Here is a 26,071-nt window from a genome sequence, read left to right on the forward strand (position 1 = left end):
AGCTTTAAAAGCCTGTCTCCTTTTGAGACCTACGATTTTATACATGTAACGAGGCTTCTGTTGCGTAGCTAGATATTCTGTGCCAGTAGGCTTTGGACCCCTCATTGATGATATGCCCCTTAATGGAACTCGAAAACATATTTTTCCAGCAAGACAACGCACCGCCTCTGAACGCTGAAGTTATCAGCAAATTTCTGCAGCCAATTTCAAGAATAATTGAATAGCTGACCAAGAACCCAGCCGTTGGCCGTCGAGGCCGCCTGACTTAGTGCCCATGGATCTAATCCTATGGATATATTTTCGGAAGAATAAAGGTTCCTTATTCTTCTGTATAATCTAGACAAGAATTAGAAATACTTAGCAGTTATGAGAGGGTATCTTTCACGCCCACTGGGTTAATGAATTCCGCAAGAAATGTTCAAAAACTGCCCCGTCTGTCCATAACAGAAGACGGTCGATATGTCGAACACCTGTAGCAAAATCTCACGTCCTGGTTTGCTATTTATTTTTATTGTTATGAGATATAGTTTAAATGTGTTAAATGACAAAAATATAGTTTCTTTTAAATATGCATAAATATTCATATTTCCTATCAGTCAGGTAATGTTAGCCTCTACAGGATGAGTCTTAAATAAGTGCAAATATTTTTAGAGGTAGTATATTTCGACCCCAGAAACACGATTGAGAATATTTCCGCGAAAAAAAATTGAAAATTTGGAATTTTTATTTAGTTTTTAGTTAAAAACATAAATTCTTGATAATATGGCAACATATATAGGTAGTTGATTAAATTTACAACCAAGAAAACCTAGAAAAAGTCCAGAAGTTATCAAAATTTAAGCAAAACAACATTTTTTTAGAAATTTTCAAAGTAAAATAACTCGGTTATTTTGGACTTATTTGAAACTTATTTAAGATTCACCCTGTATAATGACTTTATCAATCCATATGTTGGAATTATCCCATATCTCGCAGAAAGAAAATATTTGTCACTAATTGATCTAACATTATGAATGAAAAAAGTGATAAAAACTTATCATACATGATAAAAATCCAGGTCTCAGTTAGCCAGAATTTCAGAAATTTCAACACATCCATTAGTTTTTACCAGAAACATTAGTTTCATCGTAATATATAAAATAATTTGTATTTTAGACAGGAATTTTGTCACCGATCCAGTAAGTATAGCAAAAAATATTTAAAAAAAAGCGACAAAATAAAACGTATTTAATATTTCAAATCTCAACAATTCAAATCAGCGCACAAAAACCAAAAATAAATCGTCTAGATTCCCTACAGCGATAAAAACATATCCAACAAAAACGCATAAATCGAAATATGTTTTATTATTGACCACACCTTGTATTCAGGCAAGAGGAATCAAATAATAAGGGTTCGTTCAGACCTATCGATCGATCCCTACCATATGTTGAAAAAAAACGCAGAAATAACAAACAAAACAAACCCATATTAACACAGATTGTTCGGGACAAAGATTCACATATTTATCAATGAAAAAAAAAACGTTTTTAACTTACGACACAGATGTGTATATGTATCTAGTCAAATTTATGAATGAAACAATAATTTTCAACTTACCAGGCCTTGACTCTGATCAAGATCTCGCCCTCACCGAGGGTCGGCTCGGGCTTTTTCAAAATTTTCACCGATTTCAAGCCGCCAAAGCCGGTCAAAACCACGGCCCTCATCTCTTTTTTCGGCGGTTCGTTTTCGCCATCCGCAACAGGTTCGCTAGCGACCGCTGCCGATTCACCATTCTCCGTAATAACTTCCTTCTCTTTGTTGTCACCGTTCTGTTCTCCGTTCATCGCGGTGCTATCTTGCTGCTGTTCGGACGACATGATTACTTTCAGTAAAAAGACACGAAGGCGCACAGCTAATATGCTTGTTTCAATATGTTTCGTTTATAGTTAGAGGAGCGCGAAGGGATAGAATGTGTTCTTACAGTACCGGCCGGCAAACGAACAATGAACAGCGCTCGGCAATCGGCAAGTAACAGGTGCTCGTGGTGGAGCGCTCGGGGAGGGTGGGCATGCGCGATCGTGGGGAGGGAAGAGGACGGAGGGACTGCACCCTTCGACGCCCGTCGCGGGTCGCGGAGAGGTCCGTGTCTGGGAGGATTGTCTCTGAGCGGGCGATTGTCCCTTACAGGGCGGTCCAACTTGAAATCTCATACCACTGGATACCTCGTCGTTGTATATGCAGTGGCACGTGAATCCCCCAAAGTTAATCTCTTCTAGAGAAAAAAGACTAATTTAAATTTTATTAATCTTTCATTAATTCTATTTATTCCAAAAACAAGCGGTCATAGACTTGAAATTTATACACAATAACTAACTTAAACACATCTATTACATTCTAAACAAAACTTTCAATCGCTAATCGCTATAACAGATTTTTTAAAATCCCGACAGCAGCGCTCGGTACGGCAGAAATCAGAACTCTCCGGCAGGGGCGTCGACTTTTATAAAACCGCGTGGGTACTCATACAAAAAGATAGGGGTAAATGTAACATATGGCTCTGGTGCACAATAGGTCCCCACGCATTTAACACTTTTTTGGGATTTTTTTTGCAAGATTATCTTAAACTGAATATTTTTAAGCATAAAAATTGTTGGATGAATGTGTTTTATCTTTAAAAAGCGGCAAAAAAACGTATTTTAGGTACAGGCGACGGACAGTAAATATGTTAAATTTTCTACACGGATTCAGTAAAAACATCACATATTAGTACTTTATTACCTTATATAGACGTGGAATGATCTAATTTAAGCACAAAAATGTAACGAATCTTCTTTGTAAGCATAAAATTAAGAAAATATATTTATTTACATCAGCTCAAGCTAGCAATTTTATGACTTTTTCGATTGACAGTTAATCGATCATCGGTATGTCATCTATGGCCTTCGCATAGAATTTGCGACGTTGTCAATAAAATTACTTTATATGATTTTCTTCTGAAATAAAGTTGTTGTGGAGGGACTTAAAACGGTAAGTTATCACTTTAGTGCAACAAAAATTGAACTGTCTAGTAGCTTATTCGTTAGTGTGGATTATTTTAAAGCAATTTGTGAAATAAAATTTGCGGATTTTTCATGTTCTACGAAAATATAAGTTTTTTTAATATATACTGTTTTTCGACGCGTAATCAATGAAGTTTTGTCATTAGGCTCAATTAGGTTAGCCTGGTTATTTGGAAGGTGGTAATGCATTGGTTAGCCTGGCTATTTGGAGGGTGGTAATGCATTGGTTAGCCTGGTTATTTGGAGGGTGTTAATGCATTGGTTAGCCTGGTTATTTGGGGGTGTTAATGCATTGGTTAGCCTGGTTATTTGGAGGGTGGTAATGCATTGGTTAGCATGGTTATTTGGAGGGTGTTAATGCATTGGTTAGCCTGGTTATTTGGGGGTGTTAATGCATTGGTTAGGTTAGGTTAGATAGGCTGGTTATTTGGAGGGTGGTAATGCATTGGTTAGCCTGATTATTTGGAGGGTGTTAATGCATTGGTTAGCCTGGTGATTTGGAGGGTGTTAATGCATTGGTTAGCCTGGTTATTTGGGGGTGTTAATGCATTGGTTAGGTTAGGTTAGATATTCTGGTTATTTGGAGGGTGGTAATGCATTGGTTAGTCTGGTTATTTGGAGGGTGTTAATGCATTGGTTAGCCTGGTTATTTGGGGGTGTTAATGCATTGGTTAGGTTAGGTTGGTGGGGAGTGTTTGGAAGTACGCAGATCACATCGATTTCGGAATCTTACTGAACAAATCCGGGAAAAATATATTTTTAAACAATTGTGCTAAATACTGTGTAATGATTTTATTGTCAATTTATTTTTATAGTGTTTTTGTTTTGCCTCGTTACACAGGGTGAGTATGGCAACACTGTGCATAACCTTGTATTTTACTGTCTTTATGAAGGTTATAATAGGGAGTTTTCGCATTGAAATGTAGTGAAAATTTGGAATTTTCAATTATTTTTTTTCGTAGAAAAAGTGGTTCATCCAACAATTTTTTTCTTTTAAACCATTCCATTAACTATGGGATCCACATTAAAAATTAAAAAAACCACGATTTCGTGGGGACCTGTTCTGCACAAGACCCGTAACATATTTCCAGATTGTTACATTTGTTATATTTATTACACTTTTTTACTTATGGGTAACAGATATAACAACATTAGGAAAATACCATAACAATTTATGTCAGTTAGATTGCTATTTTTGCAATTTTATTATACAGGGTTGTTCACCACATACGACACGGAGTATTGTAGCTAAACGATGAGATTTTTACAAATTGTAAGTTTGGGGTTCGTTGAAGGACTATTAGAGCTACAATTTAAAAATATTTTTACAAGATACAGAGTGTCCCAAATAAATAAAAAATATCAAAGTTGTATTTTTTTAAATGGAACACCCTGTATATTATTACATTTTTAGTTTCTACGATTAAAATAAAGGTAAATTTGATTAAGGTTTATTATACTTAAACCTTACCGTTTTTGAAATATTTTCAATTTTGTGAAATTGCAGTAAAAATTTTAAAGCTTCATTTCTCCAAGGGTATCAATGTTCATGGTGTCAATAAACCACCCAGGGTATCAATAAATCATCATGATTTAAGTCAAAAATATAGACTTAAGGGATAAAAACGACAAAAATAACGTTATTTAATGACTTGACTTCAAATAAAATGATTTAAGTCAAAGACTCTTCATTTGAGCTTTATGTCAAAGACAAATCATTTGAGCTTTATGTCGAATTTGACTTAAGATTTAAATTATTTTGATTTTAGAAACGACTTAAGACTTGAGTCTTTTTAAAAATCACTTATTACAGCTCTCGTTGTGATAATTTCAAATGATAATAAAATTGCCGAAAAAATAATAACACCAAAAGGAAGGCGTAATTTCCTGGTTGAACAAATTTATTGTGTTTGAATATTGCACGCTAATATCATTTTTGACAAGCATCTATTCTTCGATGGTCACGCATCTTATGTCAAGACAAAATTGCATTTAAAAAAAGAATCAAATAAAAAAGGGAAAAATGATTGAAACCAAAGCATAATTAAAACTTATGTCGTGTAATTTTGTCGCACATTTTGGTTGCACGAATGAGTTATGGTTGCTTTGGTTTCCACCTTTAATCGTGATTCTTTGCTTTCTTAGGTACAATTTTGTCCTGACATAAACTGCGCGAGAATCGAAGACGAATTGTGACGGGATATAAATGTAGATTGTAGATGTATAATGCGTGGAAGAGGGGTTATTAATCACCGCAACCTTAAATATCTATTGTGTCCCCCTTTCTTGAATTATAACTCATCATACATGACCACAGACATCCTCCCCTAACAACAATTGACTGTTCATCCTCCGAGAAGTGGACATCTACTTCCTACGAGGGTATACACCCTTCCACGATTGGGGTTTAGCCCTCCGTACCCTTCACAGTCGAGACTTGTCTCCGGCTGAGATACCCTCGAGGTGGAGGCTGGAGGACCCGTCTCCATTTTTTACAAATTTTTAACTTGGTCTCTCCGTAGGCCTGATACTGGTGTTGTCTCCCGGATCTATAATAGAGAATATCTCTCTTTCTCTATTGCCTCCTTGGATTTGAAATCAATTCCTATTGTGAGGACCTGACCATGGCCCTTAAGTTGATGACTTGCCAACTCGATGTTCTTACATTGGAGTTCTAGCAAAGCTGGTGATACACCCCAAGAGTTGGCCGGGTCCACCTCTACAGAGCCCCGCATGTAGAAGTATGGGAGACGAGAATACACTGGGTTGAGACCAGTAGAGGCTAGCCTTCTATCTAGCCACGCATCCCTTTGACCTGGTCCCGCAATCGTAGGATTTAGTTTTTTTTTGGCGAGGTTGTCTCTTCTTGGTCCGGGCGGTTAAACCAACCACCCACACCCACTGCCCATGATACATGACCACAGACAGCAGAGGGTGGCATCTGGCATCGTTATACGTCTTGGTGCAATTCCCTGGCCACTACATTACAGCTAGGGATAAACCAGTTAGATGCTCCTTAGACCCAGCCAATGTGCCAGAAACAAGGTCTCGAATCTCCTAGAGGAAGAACTGGGTATGAATAGACGCTTGTCAAAAACGACACTAGCGTGCAATATTCAAAGACAATTTGAGTAGACAGGACTTTTAGTACTTTAATAAAATAACGATACTATAATTTGTAGTCGTAAACTGACGATTTGATAGCCCAAAAACTATTTTTGAGCGTGGTCGTAGGACAATATTTTTCTAAAGTTGTGCACCACCAATGTATTATGTAGTATGTTGCCCACGCTCTGTCACAGCGTATGTGTTGTTAATTCTACAAATGTTACTAAATGATAGATTAGACGGTGTCTCTTTTAGTTGTTTTCAGTGAAGTGCTGTAAACAACATGACATGCAATTTTGTTTGCAACTAGGTGTACTGTAACTGTATCACGCCCTCCACATTCTGCAATATTCATTCTATAGTATCCAACATAGTATTAGATGCTGCAACTAGCAGTATTTAAAACAATATTCAGTGGCAGCTAGTACCAATCCAGAAAGCTAGTGCCAATATGAGAATCAAATTGAAACTTATTTTTGATTAACACAACGTTTCGGTCAAAAGAATCACCGACCGTTATAAATTATAAACTAATCTAATTCCTAAAACTACTGAGCATTTACACTGCAGCCAGGCATCCACCTGTGAAGAAGTTGGGTGCAGTCATGTTGCAGTCAACCGTGAGGTGGTCCACTTAGAATGCCTGCATTGGTGCGTTCTAACAGTGGCTGACATATTTGACATTTTTAAAACCAGCTGTACAAGGCCACGAACGTCACTGTCTGTCTTTTGCTCGGGCGTGTCCATGACTGACTCAAGGGAGAAAGCGATCGTAGTATCTATGGCACTCATGGCCTTTTCTTAGCTGGTTTGTAGTTTAGATGACCTAGACAGATAATAAACTGAACATTTTAAAGTAAGCAATAATAGCATTACTTTTGTGGTTGTACATAAAAATAGTTATTCTTGAATAGTGCTTGCAACTCTAGGAAAAAGTGGTTATTTCTCTTACTGTAGGAAAAGGATATCTGATACATAGGAAATAAAAAATGCAGATGAAATGTTTTACATCCAAAACAAGTAACATGTTTAATGTATATATTACAAACTAAAATTTTTAATCATTAAAATACAGTAAAACTTATTTGCCACAAGGAATACTCATGATAAAACCAAACAAGTAAATACAATTTTAATCCCCTTGTTGGTATTCCATAATATCATTTTACTGCTTTAAAACAAACTATAAATAAATTACTTAAAACTAATCTTAATTTAAAATCTGCCATTCTTAGGATTTGACTATATACAAGTATTATTGGCTAAAAACAGAATTGCGTGTAGTCTACACTACTAAATAAAGAAACTACGGAAAATAAACTCGAATACAGTTAAAAAAAATAAAGTTTTCTAATCTCACTATTGATAAAAGAAAGTCCACATTTATCATTCACTAAAATTAAAAATGTATTTCCACACTTTAAAATGTAGATTTAATAGAAAAATACGCACATCTCTATGAATCGGATTTAAAATACAGGGTGTTCCTTGATGACGTGCTAATATTTAAGAGGGCGATTGGACCTATTCTAAGAAAAAACTTCATATCCTAAAAATCTTAAATTTTGAGATACAGGGTGGTAAAATTTTGTAAAAAATGAAGATTTTTTCATAATAACTATAATGAAATTATACAACATGATCGAAAAAAAAACGGCGTCAGCGATGACTACGAAATGAAGATCGCTGTCATTTTAGATGTAAATTTATATGGAGAATGTCATTAATGGTCATTTCCAAGCAAACTGGACGCCGTTTTTTTCGATCGTTCAGTAGATATCTTTATATAAAATTTGATACACGTCATCTATGCATAAAATCAAAATGTTTTTTTTATTAGGTTAGGTTGGTTTTTTTGGTTTATTTTTAATTTAAGCAAAATCCATGTGTGGGACGAATAAAAAATCAAAAGATAAAAATTATATAGAAATGAATGAAAATTCTTAAAATAATGTTTATTTTAAGACAAGTCAGAGGCATACTATTTTTTCTCCAAAAATATTCAATATAAAACCCGTATATAGACGACACTGGTTGAAATAAACAAAATTGTACACCACTCATGGCGTTTTGATGGATAGAATAGGTGTATCAAGTTTTGCTTTGTACAAAGTTTTGTTTTAGAAAATTTTACCGCCCTGTATAACAAAAGTTAAGATGTAGAGGACACATACACATTCACATGAAAGTTTTTTTTTAGATTAGGTCCAAAAATCACCCCCCTAAATATTAACATATCATTAAGGAACACCCTGTAGATATAAGATATTGCAAATAGAAACTCAAACTAACATCAAACATAGTTAAAAAAAATACGATAATTTTATGATAAAATAATTTTATGGAAAAATTACATGTTAAAATATAAAAAAAAACTTTAAATTAGGTAAATTAGGATACCAAATACCTTTAAAAGCACTAGATTTTATTCAGTATTTTGCCTAAGCCTATCTTCTACCAAAGACTGAATTTTTCTGTTTGATATTCTTTTATTTGAAGGCGTCGTTTCGTTATCATCGTCAGTCAGCAATCTTTTGCCTTGTACTCCATTGTTGTTGATAGCTCTATTGATAATTTGCAGGTCCTGGAATGAAAAGAATGAGTTATAAAATGATGAAATCAATAGATATGATCTTATAAACCTCAAATTTAGATCATAGGAACATAGGATAGATGGTACTTACTTTGGATGGACTGCGACTGAAGTTGTAACTAAAGCTGGTACTTGCCGGTGGTGTTACTATATCCAAAGGTCTTACAAAAACGTTTCCCAAAACTTGCATATTTGGAGAGTTTAAGTGTTTTCTACTGGCGGGAAGCGGACTCAATATGATGTTATTCTAGAATTATAGAGATCAATAACAATTATAATTACAAAATTAATGTATAATGGATGTTCTCATTCAAAACGCAATCAGGTTTTGACAGTTTTTTATGTCAATATTTACAGAAATTTTCGTCGATTCTTATTCAAAGGCTATGACGTTTTTTTATCGATGGTCACAACTGATAAAATGAAAATAGTTGTATGTATAAAATCTTGAAGACTTCAGAAAATATTAATAGTTACGAAACATCACGATTATGCCTTTTTAATTTGAAGACATCCATTTGTAATGTTAATTGCTTATAATTCTCATTCAACTTTTTCAAAAATTTGGTATTTATATTTTAATTTCCATATATTTTAGGGACATCGTGAAGACCAATGAGAAGAATAATTCTTCTCATTGTTCTTCACAATTATGAAAATTAAAACTCTTTCCAATATTAGTTCTAAAAGGTGTCGCTTCCATACAATATAGTGTTATACAGAGAAGACCAGGCTACTAGTAACATAGCAAGTTGCCGGACGAATTTACGTTTACCCGATTTGCGTTCGTACTCGAGATTCACTGTCGGCTAGTCGGCTGGTCAGGCAGTACGCAGTTGCAGTTGTGCTTGGAAGCGTCGGTCGTGACAGACAAGGAATACGACGCGAGGAGTGCCGAGTATTTATTATTTTCATTTTAAGTGTTTACCTTCACTTAAGATAATATTTAGAATAAAAATACATAACTATTTATTATTTGAGTGTGTTTACAAGCCAAAACTAAAAATAAATAAATTCTCTAAACCCAAAAAAAACTAAAATATTACTCTAAATAAAAAAAAAGTTATAACAAGTGTTTATAAAGGCCATCTTCTTGTGCTAGACTAGGCGGTCGTAAAATCCCCGTCTGACATTGGCTAACATATTAGAGCTAATAGTTTGGAAAGCCTCTCGTATTTTTACTTGAAGCTCATCCAGATTATTAGCCCTATTATGACCATACACTTTGGAATTTACATAACCCCACAAAAAGAAATCATTGGGAGAAAGATCTGGTGTTCTAGCGGGCCACAAAATAGTTCCATTTCCACTAAATTAAACGGTTGGGAAAAAATTGTTCAAATATTCTTGAACAATACGGGCATTGTTGGCAGGGCAACCACCCCAGCAATTTGATTACTTGAAAACGTGGGATTTTGATCCGGGGTAGCACAAATGAACACTTGCTTTAAATCCTGTTCTTCATTAATCAACATGTCAGGCTTTTTGTGTTTTTGTGGGGACACGCCCCATGTGTTTCAAAATTATTAATAACTCTTGATATAGTAGGTAAAGATGGAATTGGCCTGTTTACAAAAATTTGTGGAAAAATTGTTTGTATATCCCGATAAGACCTATTTTGTAAATACCCTTTTACAATTTAAATTTTCTCACGAACTTCGTAAACATCCATTCTTTTACTTAAAAAATAAATTTAACACGAGAACTATCCCGAGAATCTATGTATTCGTTTGGGATATTAAAACACGAATAAATACAAGTTCTGAAACATTCTTATCACATATCTACCTATTTTTATTTTATTGCATTTTTTCGCCTGCTTTTTATCCGGCGGACGGGTATAGGTTAATTCGTCCGGTTCTGCCTATGTTACTACTACCGTGGCCCGGTCTGTATACTGATAACAACGCTTCAAAGATTTATAACATGTATATTTTATTTTTTATTCTTATATATCTGACCTTATTTTTCAAAAGGCAGATCACGTCTATACCAATCTAATTATTTCAGTAAAAAAAAGTTTTTAATATTTTTAAGTTAACTATGGATAGGATTATAACACTCTTGTTAACCAGTTTAATTGGTTTATTTCAAAAATGACAGATTATATTTCAATATTATTGGACCGACGGAACGATGAACGACGCACGGACGCAGATACTTATGAAATCGACTTAAGATTTTTGAAGCTTGTCAAACTCTTGCCAAATAATAGGTTATAATTTGTGTGAAATTATGTCAAATAACCTGCGTTTTGGTAGATGATAAATATTTGCGTATTGATTTTGTATTTTGGTTTGGTTTGGCCCAGAGCACAGTTTATAATTAATATCAGTGCCCAGACAGAGAGTTTTATTAGCCACCAATAAAGTTTGTATACCATTTAGTATATGGTACTAAAAACTGGAGTAGCTGTAAAATAACGACATCACACGACAGGTAAATAATAGATTTTAGTGCTGCAGAAAGGTAATGTCCAAAAGGTGGGGCTAGTTTAAAAAAAAATAAGATTAAGATTATTTAATCAATTTTTAAGAAATAAAATTCAGTAAGTGTTATTATTAATAAAATATTTTGTTTTATTTATTCCTGTGCAATATTTTTTTTTATTTATACATAAGTTAAAATTGATAAATATAATAATATGCAGGAAGTTTCTTAAAGTTTGAAAGTAAGAAAAAAGTTCTTTTTTATATATTTTTTTTGGTATGTGGTGTTTTGTTTACCATACGCCCTTGTTTGTTTTGTATTAACACGTACCATAATTTTTTTTGAAATAAAATAACTGGATTAGATTTTTTCAGTTTTATACAGTTTTTTTTACAATAATTTGAAGTAATCACTTGTCACTCAAATATTATTAAATATATAAATTTCCTGCCATGCTTTTCAATTGTATAAGCCAGAAACATTATGACCAATCAGAAAGTTGGATGACGGATGCATGAAAATTCCACTTTATAGTCTTTTTATTCAATGAGTTTACCGAATATCTATAGAGTACATTAATATAGAACATCATGTATAAAAATATATTCTTACATTTGCATTATTAGGCTGAAATCGAATGGCGTACTCCTGCATCACATTCACATAAACCGTATTATAAAAGTTTATCAAATCTCCTCTTTTTTCAATGTGTGGATCATCTGCAAAAATATACAAAGACGTTATACAAAAATTTCAAATAATTTAAATAAAATTCTCTTACTGTTGGTTTCTTTTTCAATTAAAACGTCCCTATACACGGCACTGGAGGCTTGAGGTTGATCTCTATAGTGCTTCATGATGAGAGAGAACAAGTTTGGAATTCTGTTCACGTTGCACGCTTTAGAGATGACGTAGATGGCACACATGAGCAACTGGTCCAAGTGTCGGTCCTTGATTAGATCCGTGTGTCGGATGGAATCTTCGAAAATCGTCCACATCTTTCTCTTCAAATCGAAATCAGTGAAACGTAATTTGGAGTATAAAAGTTCCATTCGCATACTTGCAAGGTTATAAAACTACAAAAAAAAATCATCAGTTTGTATCAGGGTTGAAGAAAACATGTATTTTTTATGGTTTGAGCAGGTTTGACGCGTCAAGTTGCAAAATCCGTCTTATCTCACAAAGGTTGTTTCGAGATAATAGGCAAAAACTGTTTTAGCAAATGTTTGAAGCGTTAGTTTACAAAAAAACGTGTCCATTGAGCGGAATCATTGTTTTGTATTTCGTTTTATTAGAAATGAAAATTAATATTTAATTTTTAAACAGAAAAAACACAAAAATAATTCGGATAAGGCGGGTTTTGTTGCAGTATGATACATATTGGCAATGAAATTTTTCAATGAAGTTTTTTTGAAATCAACTGAAATGCACAAAGCCTATAACAGTTTATATTGTTTTATACATGAATTTAACTCCAAAGTCGGGATTATTATTATTATTAAACAAGTTTTAAACACTTGCTTTAAACTCGCTTTAAAACTACATAGTGTAGATATATGATATTCAAAAGCTGAAGGGACATGTACTATGAATTATTGGTAAATCATGGTAAAAACCAAATGAAAAATAAAAAATAAACTAAAAGGAGCATTACTTACCTTTCTAAATATAATTGCTATACTGCCCGTTCTACGTGGCAACGAAGCAGCTTGGGGATCTGGTCTTGCTTCTGGACTGCTATTCTGATCGATAGGCTTTTTCTCAGTGTCTACCAGTTGAATTACCTTGACGTTTCCATCTCTTCCTGGAAGAACTATACAAAAAATTCAGTAAAAAGTCATCTTAATAATAAATTTCTGAAAATCCAGATTTTAAAATATCGACGACTTATTTATTCTTTATTGAATTGAGAAGAAACTATATCTATACTAAGGGCTGGTTAAGGAGCCATGAGAACCTGTCCAACAGCAGCAATGGAGGTCATTCTAGATCTAACACCACTGCACATTGTCATTGGTAGATATGCCAATGCGACAATGATTAGAATGGTCACTAACGGAATTAGTACTGGGAGAATTGTCAGATCAGGGGCTTGGAACACCCTCAAAAAGGAAATACCACTCCTGCAACTCCCAGTGGACGATATGCCAAGAACGTACAACTTTGACAAACATGTCAATGTAGTATTGAGCAATAAGAAGGATTGGAAGAGCGAAACGCTTGCCCAGCAGTTAAAAGACCATACCATAACTTGGTATACTGATGCTTCCAAAACCAATACGGGAACAGGGATCGGAGTGTTTGCGCCGAGAGCTAATTACTCCGAACCAATGGGCACTTACCCTAGTATCCTACAGGCAGAAATCTACGCTATCGAGAGATGCGTACAACTTATCTTAGATAGGAACTATCGGAAACAAGAAATAGCCATCTTATCTGATAGTCAAGCAGCGTTAAAGGCGATCAACTCAGTATCAATCGATTTGAAATTGGTCAAAGAATGCATAGAGAAGCTGAATAAATTAGGCAAAGAAAACAAAGTCCTCCTACACTGGGTGCCTGCTCACCAAGGGATAGAAGGCAATGAAAAAGCAAATAATCTACTAGGAAAGGAGCGAACACTCCACTAACTGGACCAGAACCGTTCTGCTTTCCAAGTGGTAACCAACTCAAGGCGGAACTCAAGAACTTGGAAGATTCCATCCGCAACCTGGAATGGAAATCTCGCAATGGTCTAAGACACTCGAAGAAGTTTCTGAGGGCTTATGATCAAGAAAAATCACAGATCTTCCTGGGTCTGAGTAAGAACAATCTTCGGATTGTCACGGGGTTTTAACAGGACACTGTCTCCTCAATGAACACCTCAGTAGATTGAAACTAAGAAGAAACGGCGAATGCAGATTCTGTGGGGAAGATGGGGAAACACCAGTACACCTCATTACTGAGTGCGCCGAGACGACAACCATTCGTGCCAGGAATTTTGGTACGACTGATATTGGAGATGGAGAACTACCCTCTATAAAACCGTCCCAGATACTGGCTTTTGTCAAAGCCCTGGGACTGTATGATGAGTTATGATTCAAGAAAGGGAGACACAATGGATCTGTAAGGTCGAAGTGATTAACCCCCCTCCCACTCATTCTAAATTCTAAAAAAAAGGGCTGGTTAATGAACTGAACAAAGACAGAACAGTAAAAACGTTGCCAAACGTATGAAATAAACCGAGAAACTGTGCACATTGTTAAGAGACGTGGAAAAGAATATAGCAGATTTGTCGCGGTCGACCCAATCAGTACTTAAAATTCTAGGAAAGAATGTACATCATACGTTCAGCTTCACGATTTAATTACGTCTCGTGATACTTTGTTTATCTATTAACGAGTCGTTGTAATTCTCCCTATAGCTTGTAAATTTTTAAGTGCAAGCTAGAAACACTTGCACTTTTGGTAAAAATAAGTGGAATTGAGTTGGTGTTCGACAGTGGTCGCGCTATTAGAACTATTAGAATTCAAAAATCGATATCTCGAAATCCATTAGAAATAACTGATTGTAAATTAATGTGTTTACAAAAATAACTACTTTATTTTGTAGATTTTCTTAAAATGACCATAGGACTTTTTTGGAGTAATTGATTGTAGTTTTTTTTTTAAAAACTTTCTTAATATTTCTGCTGTATTTTCTTCACAGACAGTATGTGAAAATCTTTATAAATAAAAAAGTTACACGATTGCTGAAAATTACAATGCAAAATGGACGGTTTTTATTAAATTTTTGAATGGAAAAAAACAAGCCTATTGAATTTTTCTTATTTAAACATCTTGTAAAAGATACGTACCTCAAAATAAAAGTTTTAATATCTAAAGTAGTTCTTGAGTTATCGCGCGTTATGTGTTAAAAAGTTGAGTTTTTAACTTATCGTGATTACTGACGTTTTCTCGTTATAATAAACATGGACACTTTAATGATATCTTTATAATCCCATTTCTGATGCTTAGAAACATATCTAATAATTTTATCTAGTTATCATTTCGAAGAAAAAGTCTTTTAAAAATAAGCCGTTTGCGATTGTGATTTTACTTTACTTGATAGGGAAATGCGTACCGGAGAAATGTGGCAACGCCGCAACAGCACACCGTCGCATTTCTCTCACTCCGACTTAATAAGATCCCTATGCGATTTATTTCCACACATGTAAATACCGACCCAAAAGTAAGCGTTGCCAGGACGGTATATATAGGAAAAAAATGCAATTTTTACTCCTTATTTCAGAATTTTCATAAGCATTTTCAAGCTCACATACCAAAATCCGACTGTATGTGCATAATTTAAAGTGAATAATAGCGATGGGAACTATCGAATGAATTAGACTATCGAATGGTTACTGAATGAATGATTTCAACTATCGAATGGTTTTATTCCAATAAAATCATTCATTCATTTGTATACTAGAGCATACGTGACAACCTCCCCGTACACTGATCATGGTTATCGTTGAGCACCCCTATCCACGGCTATAATAATGGAACATTTAGTATCGTTTCATCTTTGACTGCGCGCTCACCGCTCTCTCTCAGTTCTCTCCAAATTCATATAACTCGCCGTATAAATCACTGTGCTATTTTTGCGTTTTATAAAATATTTTAAAATACTAATATTAAAAAAAAAAAGTTTTTTTCTTTTTTTAATTTGTTTTTTTTTTTTTTTTTTTTGAGTTTTTAATTTTTTCCGAAATTTTGTGATCTTTTTCCGTAGCCCGGATTTCCTCTCCATTATTCTAATATGTTATATATGGTATATGTATTTTAAATAAAAAAAAAAAAAAAAAAAAAACAATTTTTAAGAGAGATGAGATGAAACTTACAATTAATTTTAAAAATAATAGATATTTGTATTTAGATGTTTAATAATATGAATAGTTGAACTTAATAATCATATTTAAGTAATTGTGGTGGTTTAAGTAAATGGGTTATCGAACTCAAGTTATGGGGTGAGAAAATTAAATTGATTGATTAAAGTTTACACGTGCCAATTTTAAAAAAAAGGTTAACGATGTTTGTATTTTGTGTATGCTAATTCTCTTACATGCTAGTTTTTTTTGCGAAAAATATTTCATTATTTTTTTAAAGTAAATGCCAGTAAAAAAAAGTCAAAATATCAATAATTTTATTTTAAATAGTAATTACTCTGTTTTTTTTCTCAGGTAAAGATTTCGACAGACGATGACAGAAGAAAAGCAGATGACGTCCCATACACATCTATTTATTTTTACTTAAAAAAAGTTTTAATAATTTTTAAGTTTATCTTTATGTGGAGTTTATATATATATATGGATGGGTTTAAATATAAATCCGGTCATACGTCGTGTCTTGTTTTTTAACCAGTTTTATTGGTTATTTAAAAAATGGACAGAGCATATTTCAATTTTATTGGTTTGACGGAACGATGAACGACAAACCGAACGCCGATGCGTATGACTCGCCTTTAGATTTTTGGCATTTTTGACGCTTGTCAAATTATAGGTTATAAATATTCTTTGGGTTATAATTTGTGTCAATTTGTTAAATACCCTGCGTTTTGTAAAATGATGCATTTTGATTCGTATTATTACGTGTGTTTTAGGTCTTTTGAAGTCAAGTGGAGGAAAAATCGAGTGGAAAATAAACTGTAGACCCAGAGCACAGTTTATTGTTAATATTTCGCTGCCCAGGCGGAAAGTCTTATACACCAATGAAATTGCCATCTATAAAGTTTGTATACCATTTCGTCGTAGATAAGTGCCATCTCGTATATGGTAGAAGGATCAAACTACACACATACTAAAAACTGGAGCAGCTGTAAAATATCACATCAAAACCGATAGCGTAAAATAAATGAATTTTAGTACTGCAGAAAAATTAACTGTCAAATTGGTAACTGGTTTAAAAAAATTAAGATTAAAGTTTAATTATCAACCTTTAAGGTATAAAATTTGGTAGGTGTTTATTATTAATAAAATAGTTGTTTTATTACCTATGTTGTTTTATTTATTCCATGTGCGAATTTACAAATTTGTATTTGTACATAAGTTTATATTGATAAATATAAAATAAATGCGGGTAGTTTCATAAAGCTTGAATAAATAATAGTTATATATATATTATATTTTTTGGTATGTAGTGTCTTGTTCTTTTTGTTTTGTATTAACAACATACCGTTTTTATATAATAAAATAACTCGATTACATTTTTGCAGTTTATACACTTTTTTTCACAATATTTTGAAGTTTTTTTTTTTTTTTTTTTTGAATTTTTATTAATTTCCTGCTATGGTTTCCAGTTGTACCAACTTTTTTTTTTTTTTTTTTTATAAAAAATAAACTTACTTTAAATTTTCAATGACAGACCACATCTATCACTGTCAAAGGATCTTCTGTTGGACAGACTATATAAAGCACCTAATATATGTAAATAATTTTTGATTCTAATTTTTTATTTATATTTTTCTTCCATTATACTGCATGCTTAGAAAATTAATAATGTTTGATATTTCATGATTTTAAAATTGTTGTAATATACAAATTAGTTCTGTAATTTACTATTAAAAAAACAACCGTTGCCAAAAAATTTAGAGTCTATATATTTTTAAATAGGATCTAATTATAAATAATTTTGCATTTAATTTGTTGTTTATATTTTGCGACTACTTAAAAAAATGTTCATATTAAATGATTTAAATTTTTGTCGTTAATAGGTATAAGAATTATTACGTTATTATTATTTATTAAAACCAGTCTTTGCTTTAAAAGCATTAAAACCTATAAAAAAAATAAAAAAAAAAAAAAAAAAAAAAAAAAAAAAAAAAAAAAAAATAATAAAAATGCAAAATATTAGACGATACTATCCCTAAACTAACTAAACCCAGACAATAATATTCTTTGGCTAATATCAAACTAATAGCATATATAGTAACAGCGCCTTTCATAATGTGTTTTTGTTGTAAAAAACTAGCACCTCAATAAAAAAAAAATAATGTTCCTTATTTTATCTTACTTCCGCAAAAAATCAAAAGATGCCGGCTTCTTCCATAGCATTGCCACCGACCGCTGTCGGGGTTCTTGGAAATACAAAACCTACGTCGCCGCGCGACAACTAAAATCCAGTTAATATTTTTATTATAATCGATCCAGACGAATAAATGAATTTCATAAATGAATGAATTTTTTAAATGAATGGTTTTTGCTGCCGAATTACTAGAATATATATTTCAAGGCAGATGAAGCGTCTATTCGATAATTTTGAATAGTTCACGGATTGTTTCACTAGCTATCAAATTTTGAATGAATTGCAACTATCGAATGTTTTGATAGTATTCATCCGATAGTTCCCACTACTAGTTAATGAATACTTACAAAAATGGTAGGCTTTTGCAACTCATGTCACATAATGGAAAAGATCTTCTTTCTGGTTCATTGGTGATTGGAAACAGTCAGTTGCTGATACTACACCAGGGGAAAGAGCTCTAAAAAAACAAAAATGATGTTTGGTTAGGTTGGGTTTAGAGTTTGATATCAAAATTAAAAAAAAAAAAAAAAAAAAAAAAAAAAAAAAAAAAAAAAAAAATTTTTGGATGAAAAAAGAAAATAAATAAAAAAAAAAAAACTGCCTGTCAAACTATTTTTGTATAGCCTAAACGTCAAATTTAGTGATTACCACAGCCACTGCGCCATAAAGAGAAAACATGTGGATATTTTTAATCATACATATGTCAATTTTTTCAAATGAAACAAGGGTGACTCATTAGCATATTTGGAAAAAGCATTTTTTTATGAATATATTGATACCACACACTTGGTATTTCGAAGTCAAATTGTCGTTATGAACCGGCATGTTACCAATTTCAATTCAACCATATGCGAAAATGGTCAAAGTTTGACATATGATATGTCATTCTATTCAGAGTGTCATTTTTCTATCGAATAAGTAGAAATATACCGAGGTGCCGTTTAAAAATTAAAGTTATAGTCAATTCCGGTGAAAAAGGAAGAGACCAAAACAATTGAATGCGTCATCAATATAATTTATTCATATACTAACATACTAAATCTTGTATTTATTTGAAAATTATAAAAAAATTATGGTGATGGATAAAACTCATTGCCGGCTAGTGTAATAAATAATATCAAAAAAAAATAAATGTAGTTTTTCATTTTATCCACTTCCTATCACCTTCCTTGCTTTATTGGAACAGATTTATGTTTTCTCCTAATTTACATAATAAGACTCACTTAACCAAAAAAATTTTTACAACAATATATTTTTTTTCTCCCCTGTCGCCGATTCTATATATCTGTGGAATAGATCCTGTTTTGATTAATATTAGGGGTTGCAAATGTTTGACTAAAATTAATAATTTATTAGTTAAATTTTCAAAAATTACGTAATTTCGATTATAAAATTTCTTCTATAACGTGTATTTTATTATTTTTATCTTTTTGTTTTTTTTTTTTTTTTTTTTCTAAAACTTTTATTTAAAAAACCTGTGCTAAATCTTAATAAAATATAAAAAAGTTTAAATACGATATATTTTTAATTTAATTATAGCTTCATTAAAATAAAAAAATTACCCGGTCATTTTCAAAATTCATCAAATTTTGATATCAAACTCTCTAAACCAAACCAGATTAACCATTTTTGAAAAAAAAAATTAAAATATTAGGAGGAAAAAAACTGCCTGTCAAACTATTTTTGTATAGCCTAAACGTCAAATTTAGTGATTATCACAGCCCTGTGCCCATAAAAAGAGAAACATGTGGAATATTTCAAATATTAAATTGTTCGAATATCATTTAACATTCGCTGTAGCTGTCATGGAATTGGGCGATTAAAGTTATAGGCTTAAAATTATCAAAATATACGCTTTAAAACAAAACCTTAAATAACTTAAAAACGATTTATTTTAGGTATAGGAATATGTATATCTAAAAAGTAACATACTGAAAATCCTTTTCAGTAGTGAAATATAAAAATTAGTTTCCATTTAAAAAAAAATATTTACAATAATCTTTTAATCGCTCAATTCCATGACAGCTACTAATCAAAAGTTGTAGCCCAATATTGTATGACATTTGAACAATTTAATTTTGAGATATATCGATCAATATGGACTTACCTGGACTTAATAAAATATAGACTGAACATCTCATTTTCCATAAATAGCTGGAACATGCGGTCAGACAATGTCTTGTTATTGACACGAGCGATAGATAGATTTTCTCTGTCGTAACGGTCGTTCCCTGACGACTCTGCCGAGAAACACCACAACACTGTCTTTCGTTTCTCAAGTACATCTGAACTCTCCGTATCATAGCCGCGGTAATTTTTTTTTTTTTAATGAAGCTATAATTAAATTAAAAATATACGTTATTTAAATTTTTTATATTTTATTAAGATTTAGCACAGGTTTTTTGTGTGTGTTAAAAAAAAAACGTCTTAGAGTCCAAAAAGATAAAAATAAATAAAATTACTTTTTTTTTTTATTTATTAATTTAAATCGAAATTACGTAATTTTTGAAATTAATATAAATTATTAATTTAGTTCAAAAATTTGCACCCTAATATTAATCAAACAGGATCTATTCCACAGATATTATAGAATCGGCGACAGGGGAGAAAAAATATTATTGTTGTACATTTTTTTTTGGTTAAGTGATGTCTTTTATGTAAATTAGAGAAAACATAAATCTGTTCCATTAAGCAAGGAAGGTGATAGGAAGTGGAGAAAATGAAAACTACATTTATTTAACTCGGTAATGTCTTTATTATACCGGGTGCGCCAAAAAAGTTGGTCAAAAAACAAAATTAATTTTTTATTATTTTCAAATTTAAAATACAAGATTTAGTATGTTAGTATATGACATAAATTAGGATTGATTGACGCATTCAATTGTTTTTGTTACTTCCTGTTTCACCGGAAATGACTTAACTTTTAATTTTTAAACGGCACCCCCTCGGTATATTCTACTTTATTCAAAAAATAAAAAAAAAAAAACATTCTGAATAGAATGACATATCATATGCAACTTTTGACATTCGCATATTTTTAATCTGTAACTGTAACACGCGGTTCATAACGAACAATTTGTCGAAATACAAGTGTGGGTATCAATACTATTCATAAAAAATATGCTTTTTTCCAATTATGCAATGAGTCACCCTTGTTTCATTGAAAAAATTGACATATGCTATGATTAAAATACGTTTGTAACTTTTTAACTTGGCTAGACAAGACACGAAACTAATTAGACGATCAAAACTGATGTTTCCAAGACTCCTTGATTAAAACTTGTGTTTTAACAACACCATGGCACCCTGGATTGAAATTAAAATACGATTTGTTTTTAAAGACATGTCAAAAGTTGACTTATGATTGTCTTCTATTCAGAGTGTCAAAAAAAAAACGTGTAAAAAAAAAAAAAAAAAAACCGAGGGTGCCTTTTAAAAATCAAAGATGTATCATTTCGGTGAAAAGGAAGAGACCAAAAACAATTGATACGTCAATAAATCCTATTTATCTGAAAAACTAAAAAAAAAAAAAAATCTTTTTTTATCTGAAAAAATAAAAAAAGTTATTAGGGGTGAGCACTTTTGAGACGACCGGTTATTAAATATTGTTTCATATGTAATATCATTTTTAAAATCATGTTATTATTTAAGATTTTGAAGATAATTTTTTTTAAATTTTTAATAAAATATGGGTAATAAAAAACATTATATTAATTAACAGGTTATAATTATGATTTGTTACAATGTAAGAAGTATAATGTAATTAAAAGAAAAAATTCACATTTTACTTTACTAAATATTATCTAACTAAGCGCCTTTCTACAACAACGCTACTGACTCCTAATGGGTAAATTGTGAGTTGCCTACGGCCGAAAGTCGTTTCAAGACTAAATGGATTATTTAAGTTCAACTTTCTGCCATTTGGCACTTGCGAACCATATTTTATAGTTTTGAACAGAAAAAGTTCAATAGAAAACACTTAAGGGCTACAAGCTAAGAAAATACAGCCGGGGACATAACGGCAACAAAGCTTTACCGCACATGTCCGACACGTACTACAAGGTAAAAAATGATTACCTTTGGCTCCCTCGCCTCGATCGGTGTTGTCATGATTTAAAGAACTTATCCTTATTGAACAGTATCGACTTATAATTTAGTAGCTTAAGGACTATTTAATACATCTATGGAATATTAAAACTTTTTTTTTTTTTTTTTTTTTTAATATTTCAATATATGTGTATAACGTATAAACTGAAAAATAAAATATTGATTAATATTAAAGACGTAAAACATAGGCTGGATGAGGAAGGGTCGGTCGACTGTACCCAGAAGAAAACATGTGTACAAAAAGATTGTTGACGCGCGTTGAATGTAATAGTGTAGTCATATTTCCATTTTAAGTCTATGGTACTTACCTTGGTCATTAGATATATCATTATAAAGAAGTTGTCCCGGTAATGCTATATCTTCAAATTTTGGTATCGGCTGGCCAGATTTTTCAATCGCTTGCCAAATAGGACTGTCAGATGCCCAAGCCAGAGACTCAATTACAGTTTCCTCTATCGTGATATTATACATCAATATTAAAAAATATCACATTTTTTCCCAAAGTACCCAATTAGGCGATTACCCTGTTCCTCGGGCTTAGATCTAGGTCTCGCTAATAAATAAAAGTGCTTCCACCCTACAATTTTAAGTAGTTTATGAACTTTTTTACAATAATAATGTTGCTTCAATTTTCAACACTTTTAATATCCATGGAAAGGGTTTGGCGAAATTGTGACAGTACAAAACCATTTCTAGGCAACCGGCCAATGTGCATTCATAAAATATATCTTTTTCAATAACCATCTAAAATATAAAATATAATTCATTTCTATCACACATTAATTATATATGATGCAAATTTTGTTTTCTACAGGGTGTTTCAAAACAAATGCGAAAAACTTCATGGGGTGATTCCTTGTTCAAAATAAAGGGTAGTTTGCTTTATAAACGTTGGGTCAACAGTCAACCATTAGGGAGATATCGCGGTACAAAGATGGCGGAAAAATATTTTTTTTCGTTTTATTTTTTATCTGAAAACGAAAAGAGATAGACTAATGAAATTTTATGAAGCATTACTGTTATGAAAAGACACTTTCTGGTAATTTTTCACTTTTTTTTTTTTATTTTGATATAAACTACCTCTATCATTCTTGTTAATGAAATTTAAAGAAAATCTTATCAAACACATGCAGTGGTTTGATATTTATTGAACTATCTTCTTGTGTTTTTTGATCGATTTGAATGTATTGGGGTCACAGCATGTCAGACAAAAACATTTTTAGATAAAGAATCTAGTGGGTAGCTGTAATTTTTAGAAAATCTAGCTCTGGCCGCTGTCACTCTTTTTTTAGGATGTTTCTAATATTGTTTTTATTTGACCATTACCCTACTGCAATACGTTATTATCTAGATTATTATTATTATCATTATTATCACTAGATTCTTAATCTAAAAATATTTTTAGTCCTGCCATGTAATGCTTACATTTATTTTTCTTGTTTTAAAAAAAAAAAAAAAAAAAAACACAAGAGATAAAAAAGTTTCTAAATAAACTAAACTATCCAAATTAATTTTTTTGCAAGCAATGAAGCAAACAACATTTTATTTTGAACAAGGAATCACCCCCTGAAGTTTTTCGCATTTGTTTTGAAACACCCTGTATATTGTCCAATAAGTGATTTTTTTTTAATTATTACTTAATAATAATAATAAACGTCAACGTTCTGCTGTGATCATTATTGTCCAGGTCCAGGCTCTCATACGTAAGCTCTAAGAAATTTTAGGAGCATATGTAGGTAATTAGCATTTTCAGCATTTTTTAAAATATACCGGGTGCGTCTCAAAAGTGGCTCACCCCTACAATTTTTTTATTTTTTGAGATAAATAAAGGAGATTTGGTTTGTTAGTATACAGGGTTGTTCACCACATACGACACGGAGTATTGTGGCTAAACGATGATATTTTTTACAAATTGTAAGTTTGGGGTTCGTTGAAGGACCATTAGAGCTACAATTTAAAAAAAAAAAAAAAAAAAAAAAACTAAATAAATAAAAATATCAAAGTTGTACTTTAAATGGAACACCCTGTATACTATTACATTTTTAGTTTCTACGATTAAAGGTAAATTTGATTAAGGCTTATTAGGTACTTAAACCTTACTGTTTTGAAATATTTTCAATTTTGTGAAATTGCAGTAAAAAAATTTTAAGCTTCATTTCTCTAAGGCGCGGTCTCTTCAGTTATAACATTAATTTCGTATTTTTCAGCGTTGAACATGATCGATATTTAAATTTTTCATGCGTGTCAGTCACGTGGCCGCCATGACGGTCGCTGGCCAGCAGTCACGGTTTCGGACTAATAAATGCATGTAGGCTTTTCGCTGCTGGTTATTATTATTTTTCGCCTTTTTTTCCTTAATATACAGGGGTAACAATGAAAATATATCCTGGCGAAATATCACATAAACCTTTCCACAGGACCCCTGTTCAGGCAGAGTTTAGATCCGACTTGCTCTGGGAATTGGGAATACTTATAAAAACTTGAGAATATATGTACTAGTATAATCTATTGCCATTATAAGATTTAATGTGAACTACATGTCTTAATAATAATCACACGCAAAGTCAGCAAAAAAGGATATATATTTGATGTCAATTAAACTTTTAATTACGTAATCGAGGGCGCGATTTTTAAATTCATTGTTGCCAACCATGGAGATATTCCGCGCCGGGCTGACTAACTAGAATTACAATTTAGGGCTGGGGATTCAGGTGGTAGCTCTAAAATAATTAAAGATTTTTTGTTTGGACGTGGGTCAAAATAAAAATTCATTTTTTTTAAATTAGTGCTTGGTCGACGTTTCCACAAACCATGCCATTCCAAAAACAATATTTGTCCGAAGAACATTTTTATTCTTCAATATTTTTATATTAAATCAGCATAGCTTTTTTAAACAAAAAATACAAAAGTCATGCAGAAACACTATTTACAATAAATAAAAACAATCATTTTAAACCGATAAGTAACTTTTTATATCATATTTATTTATATGAATGGTTCAAAAACATTAGCTCCTTAACTAATACGGTAATTAAAACATTACCAAGGTTTTGTCAGGACTTTAAAAGTGGTTAAAATTAACAAGATGCATTGGCGAAGATAATTTCATTTCTTAAGGACTATAGAGCAGAGGTGGTCGATCACCGGTCGATCGCGAGGCCAATTTTGGTCGATCGTCCCAGATGAAGAAGAATTCCTATTGAATTTTTTATTTACCGCATATACGGAATGCTGCTATCAAAAGTTGGAGCTGTAACTTTATTTTCTTCATGAGTCGACAATGATGGTTAGAATTGTATTCGGGAAACTCCAGCAGGTAAAAATCTGCAGATAAAAATAAGTAAAATGTTCGTATAAATTCATGTCCTAAAATGCTTTAATTTTGCTAATAATTTCTGAACTATAGTATAATCGATATTTGGATGAAAATCTGTGTATGGGTGTTTTTGACATGAGAAATTTGATTTATATGTTAATGTGACTATGCCACCGGTGTTTAAACTGTTTTGAAGAGTAAAAACTTTTTGTCCGTACCGGTATAAAACTACTAAGTGAAAAAATATATATTTTCGTAATTTTTTACGTAAAAAAAGGTCTCTTGGTAAAAATTGCTATCAGCAACTTTTCTGAAGATATTTAGAATGGTAATAATCAATGCATGTCATTATTATTGACAAAAAAATATATATGTTGACTATACAAAGTTATTTGACTGAAATGACAAATTTGGAACTTTTTATATTTTTAAA

At 32.0% G+C, this 26,071-nt stretch overlaps 2 protein-coding genes across 2 annotated transcripts in view; both read right to left on the minus strand.

Annotated features, from left to right (window-relative positions):
* The window catches only part of LOC115882937 (synaptic vesicle membrane protein VAT-1 homolog-like), a 172,010-nt gene extending 169,998 nt beyond the window's left edge, over positions 1 to 2,012 (minus strand). The window contains exon 1 of the mRNA XM_030901205.1: positions 1,600 to 2,012. Coding sequence (XP_030757065.1) covers positions 1,600 to 1,862 — 263 coding nt within the window. The 5' untranslated portion in view covers positions 1,863 to 2,012. The remainder of the gene's footprint in view (positions 1 to 1,599) is intronic.
* Positions 2,013 to 8,478: 6,466 nt separating this feature from the next.
* Positions 8,479 to 26,071, minus strand: part of LOC115882945 (retinoblastoma-like protein 1) — a 45,891-nt gene continuing 28,298 nt past the window's right edge. Inside the window, exons 12-16 of the mRNA XM_030901213.1 lie at positions 12,834 to 12,988; positions 11,957 to 12,251; positions 11,788 to 11,894; positions 8,837 to 8,992; positions 8,479 to 8,736 (exon numbers count right to left, since the gene is read on the minus strand). Coding sequence (XP_030757073.1) covers positions 8,578 to 8,736; positions 8,837 to 8,992; positions 11,788 to 11,894; positions 11,957 to 12,251; positions 12,834 to 12,988 — 872 coding nt within the window. The 3' untranslated portion in view covers positions 8,479 to 8,577. The remainder of the gene's footprint in view (positions 8,737 to 8,836; positions 8,993 to 11,787; positions 11,895 to 11,956; positions 12,252 to 12,833; positions 12,989 to 26,071) is intronic.

Source organism: Sitophilus oryzae, unplaced genomic scaffold (genome assembly GCF_002938485.1).
Source record: "Sitophilus oryzae breed Bouriz unplaced genomic scaffold, Soryzae_2.0 scaffold_1801_pilon_pilon, whole genome shotgun sequence".
In the NCBI taxonomy this organism is placed as follows: Eukaryota; Metazoa; Arthropoda; class Insecta; order Coleoptera; family Curculionidae; genus Sitophilus; species Sitophilus oryzae.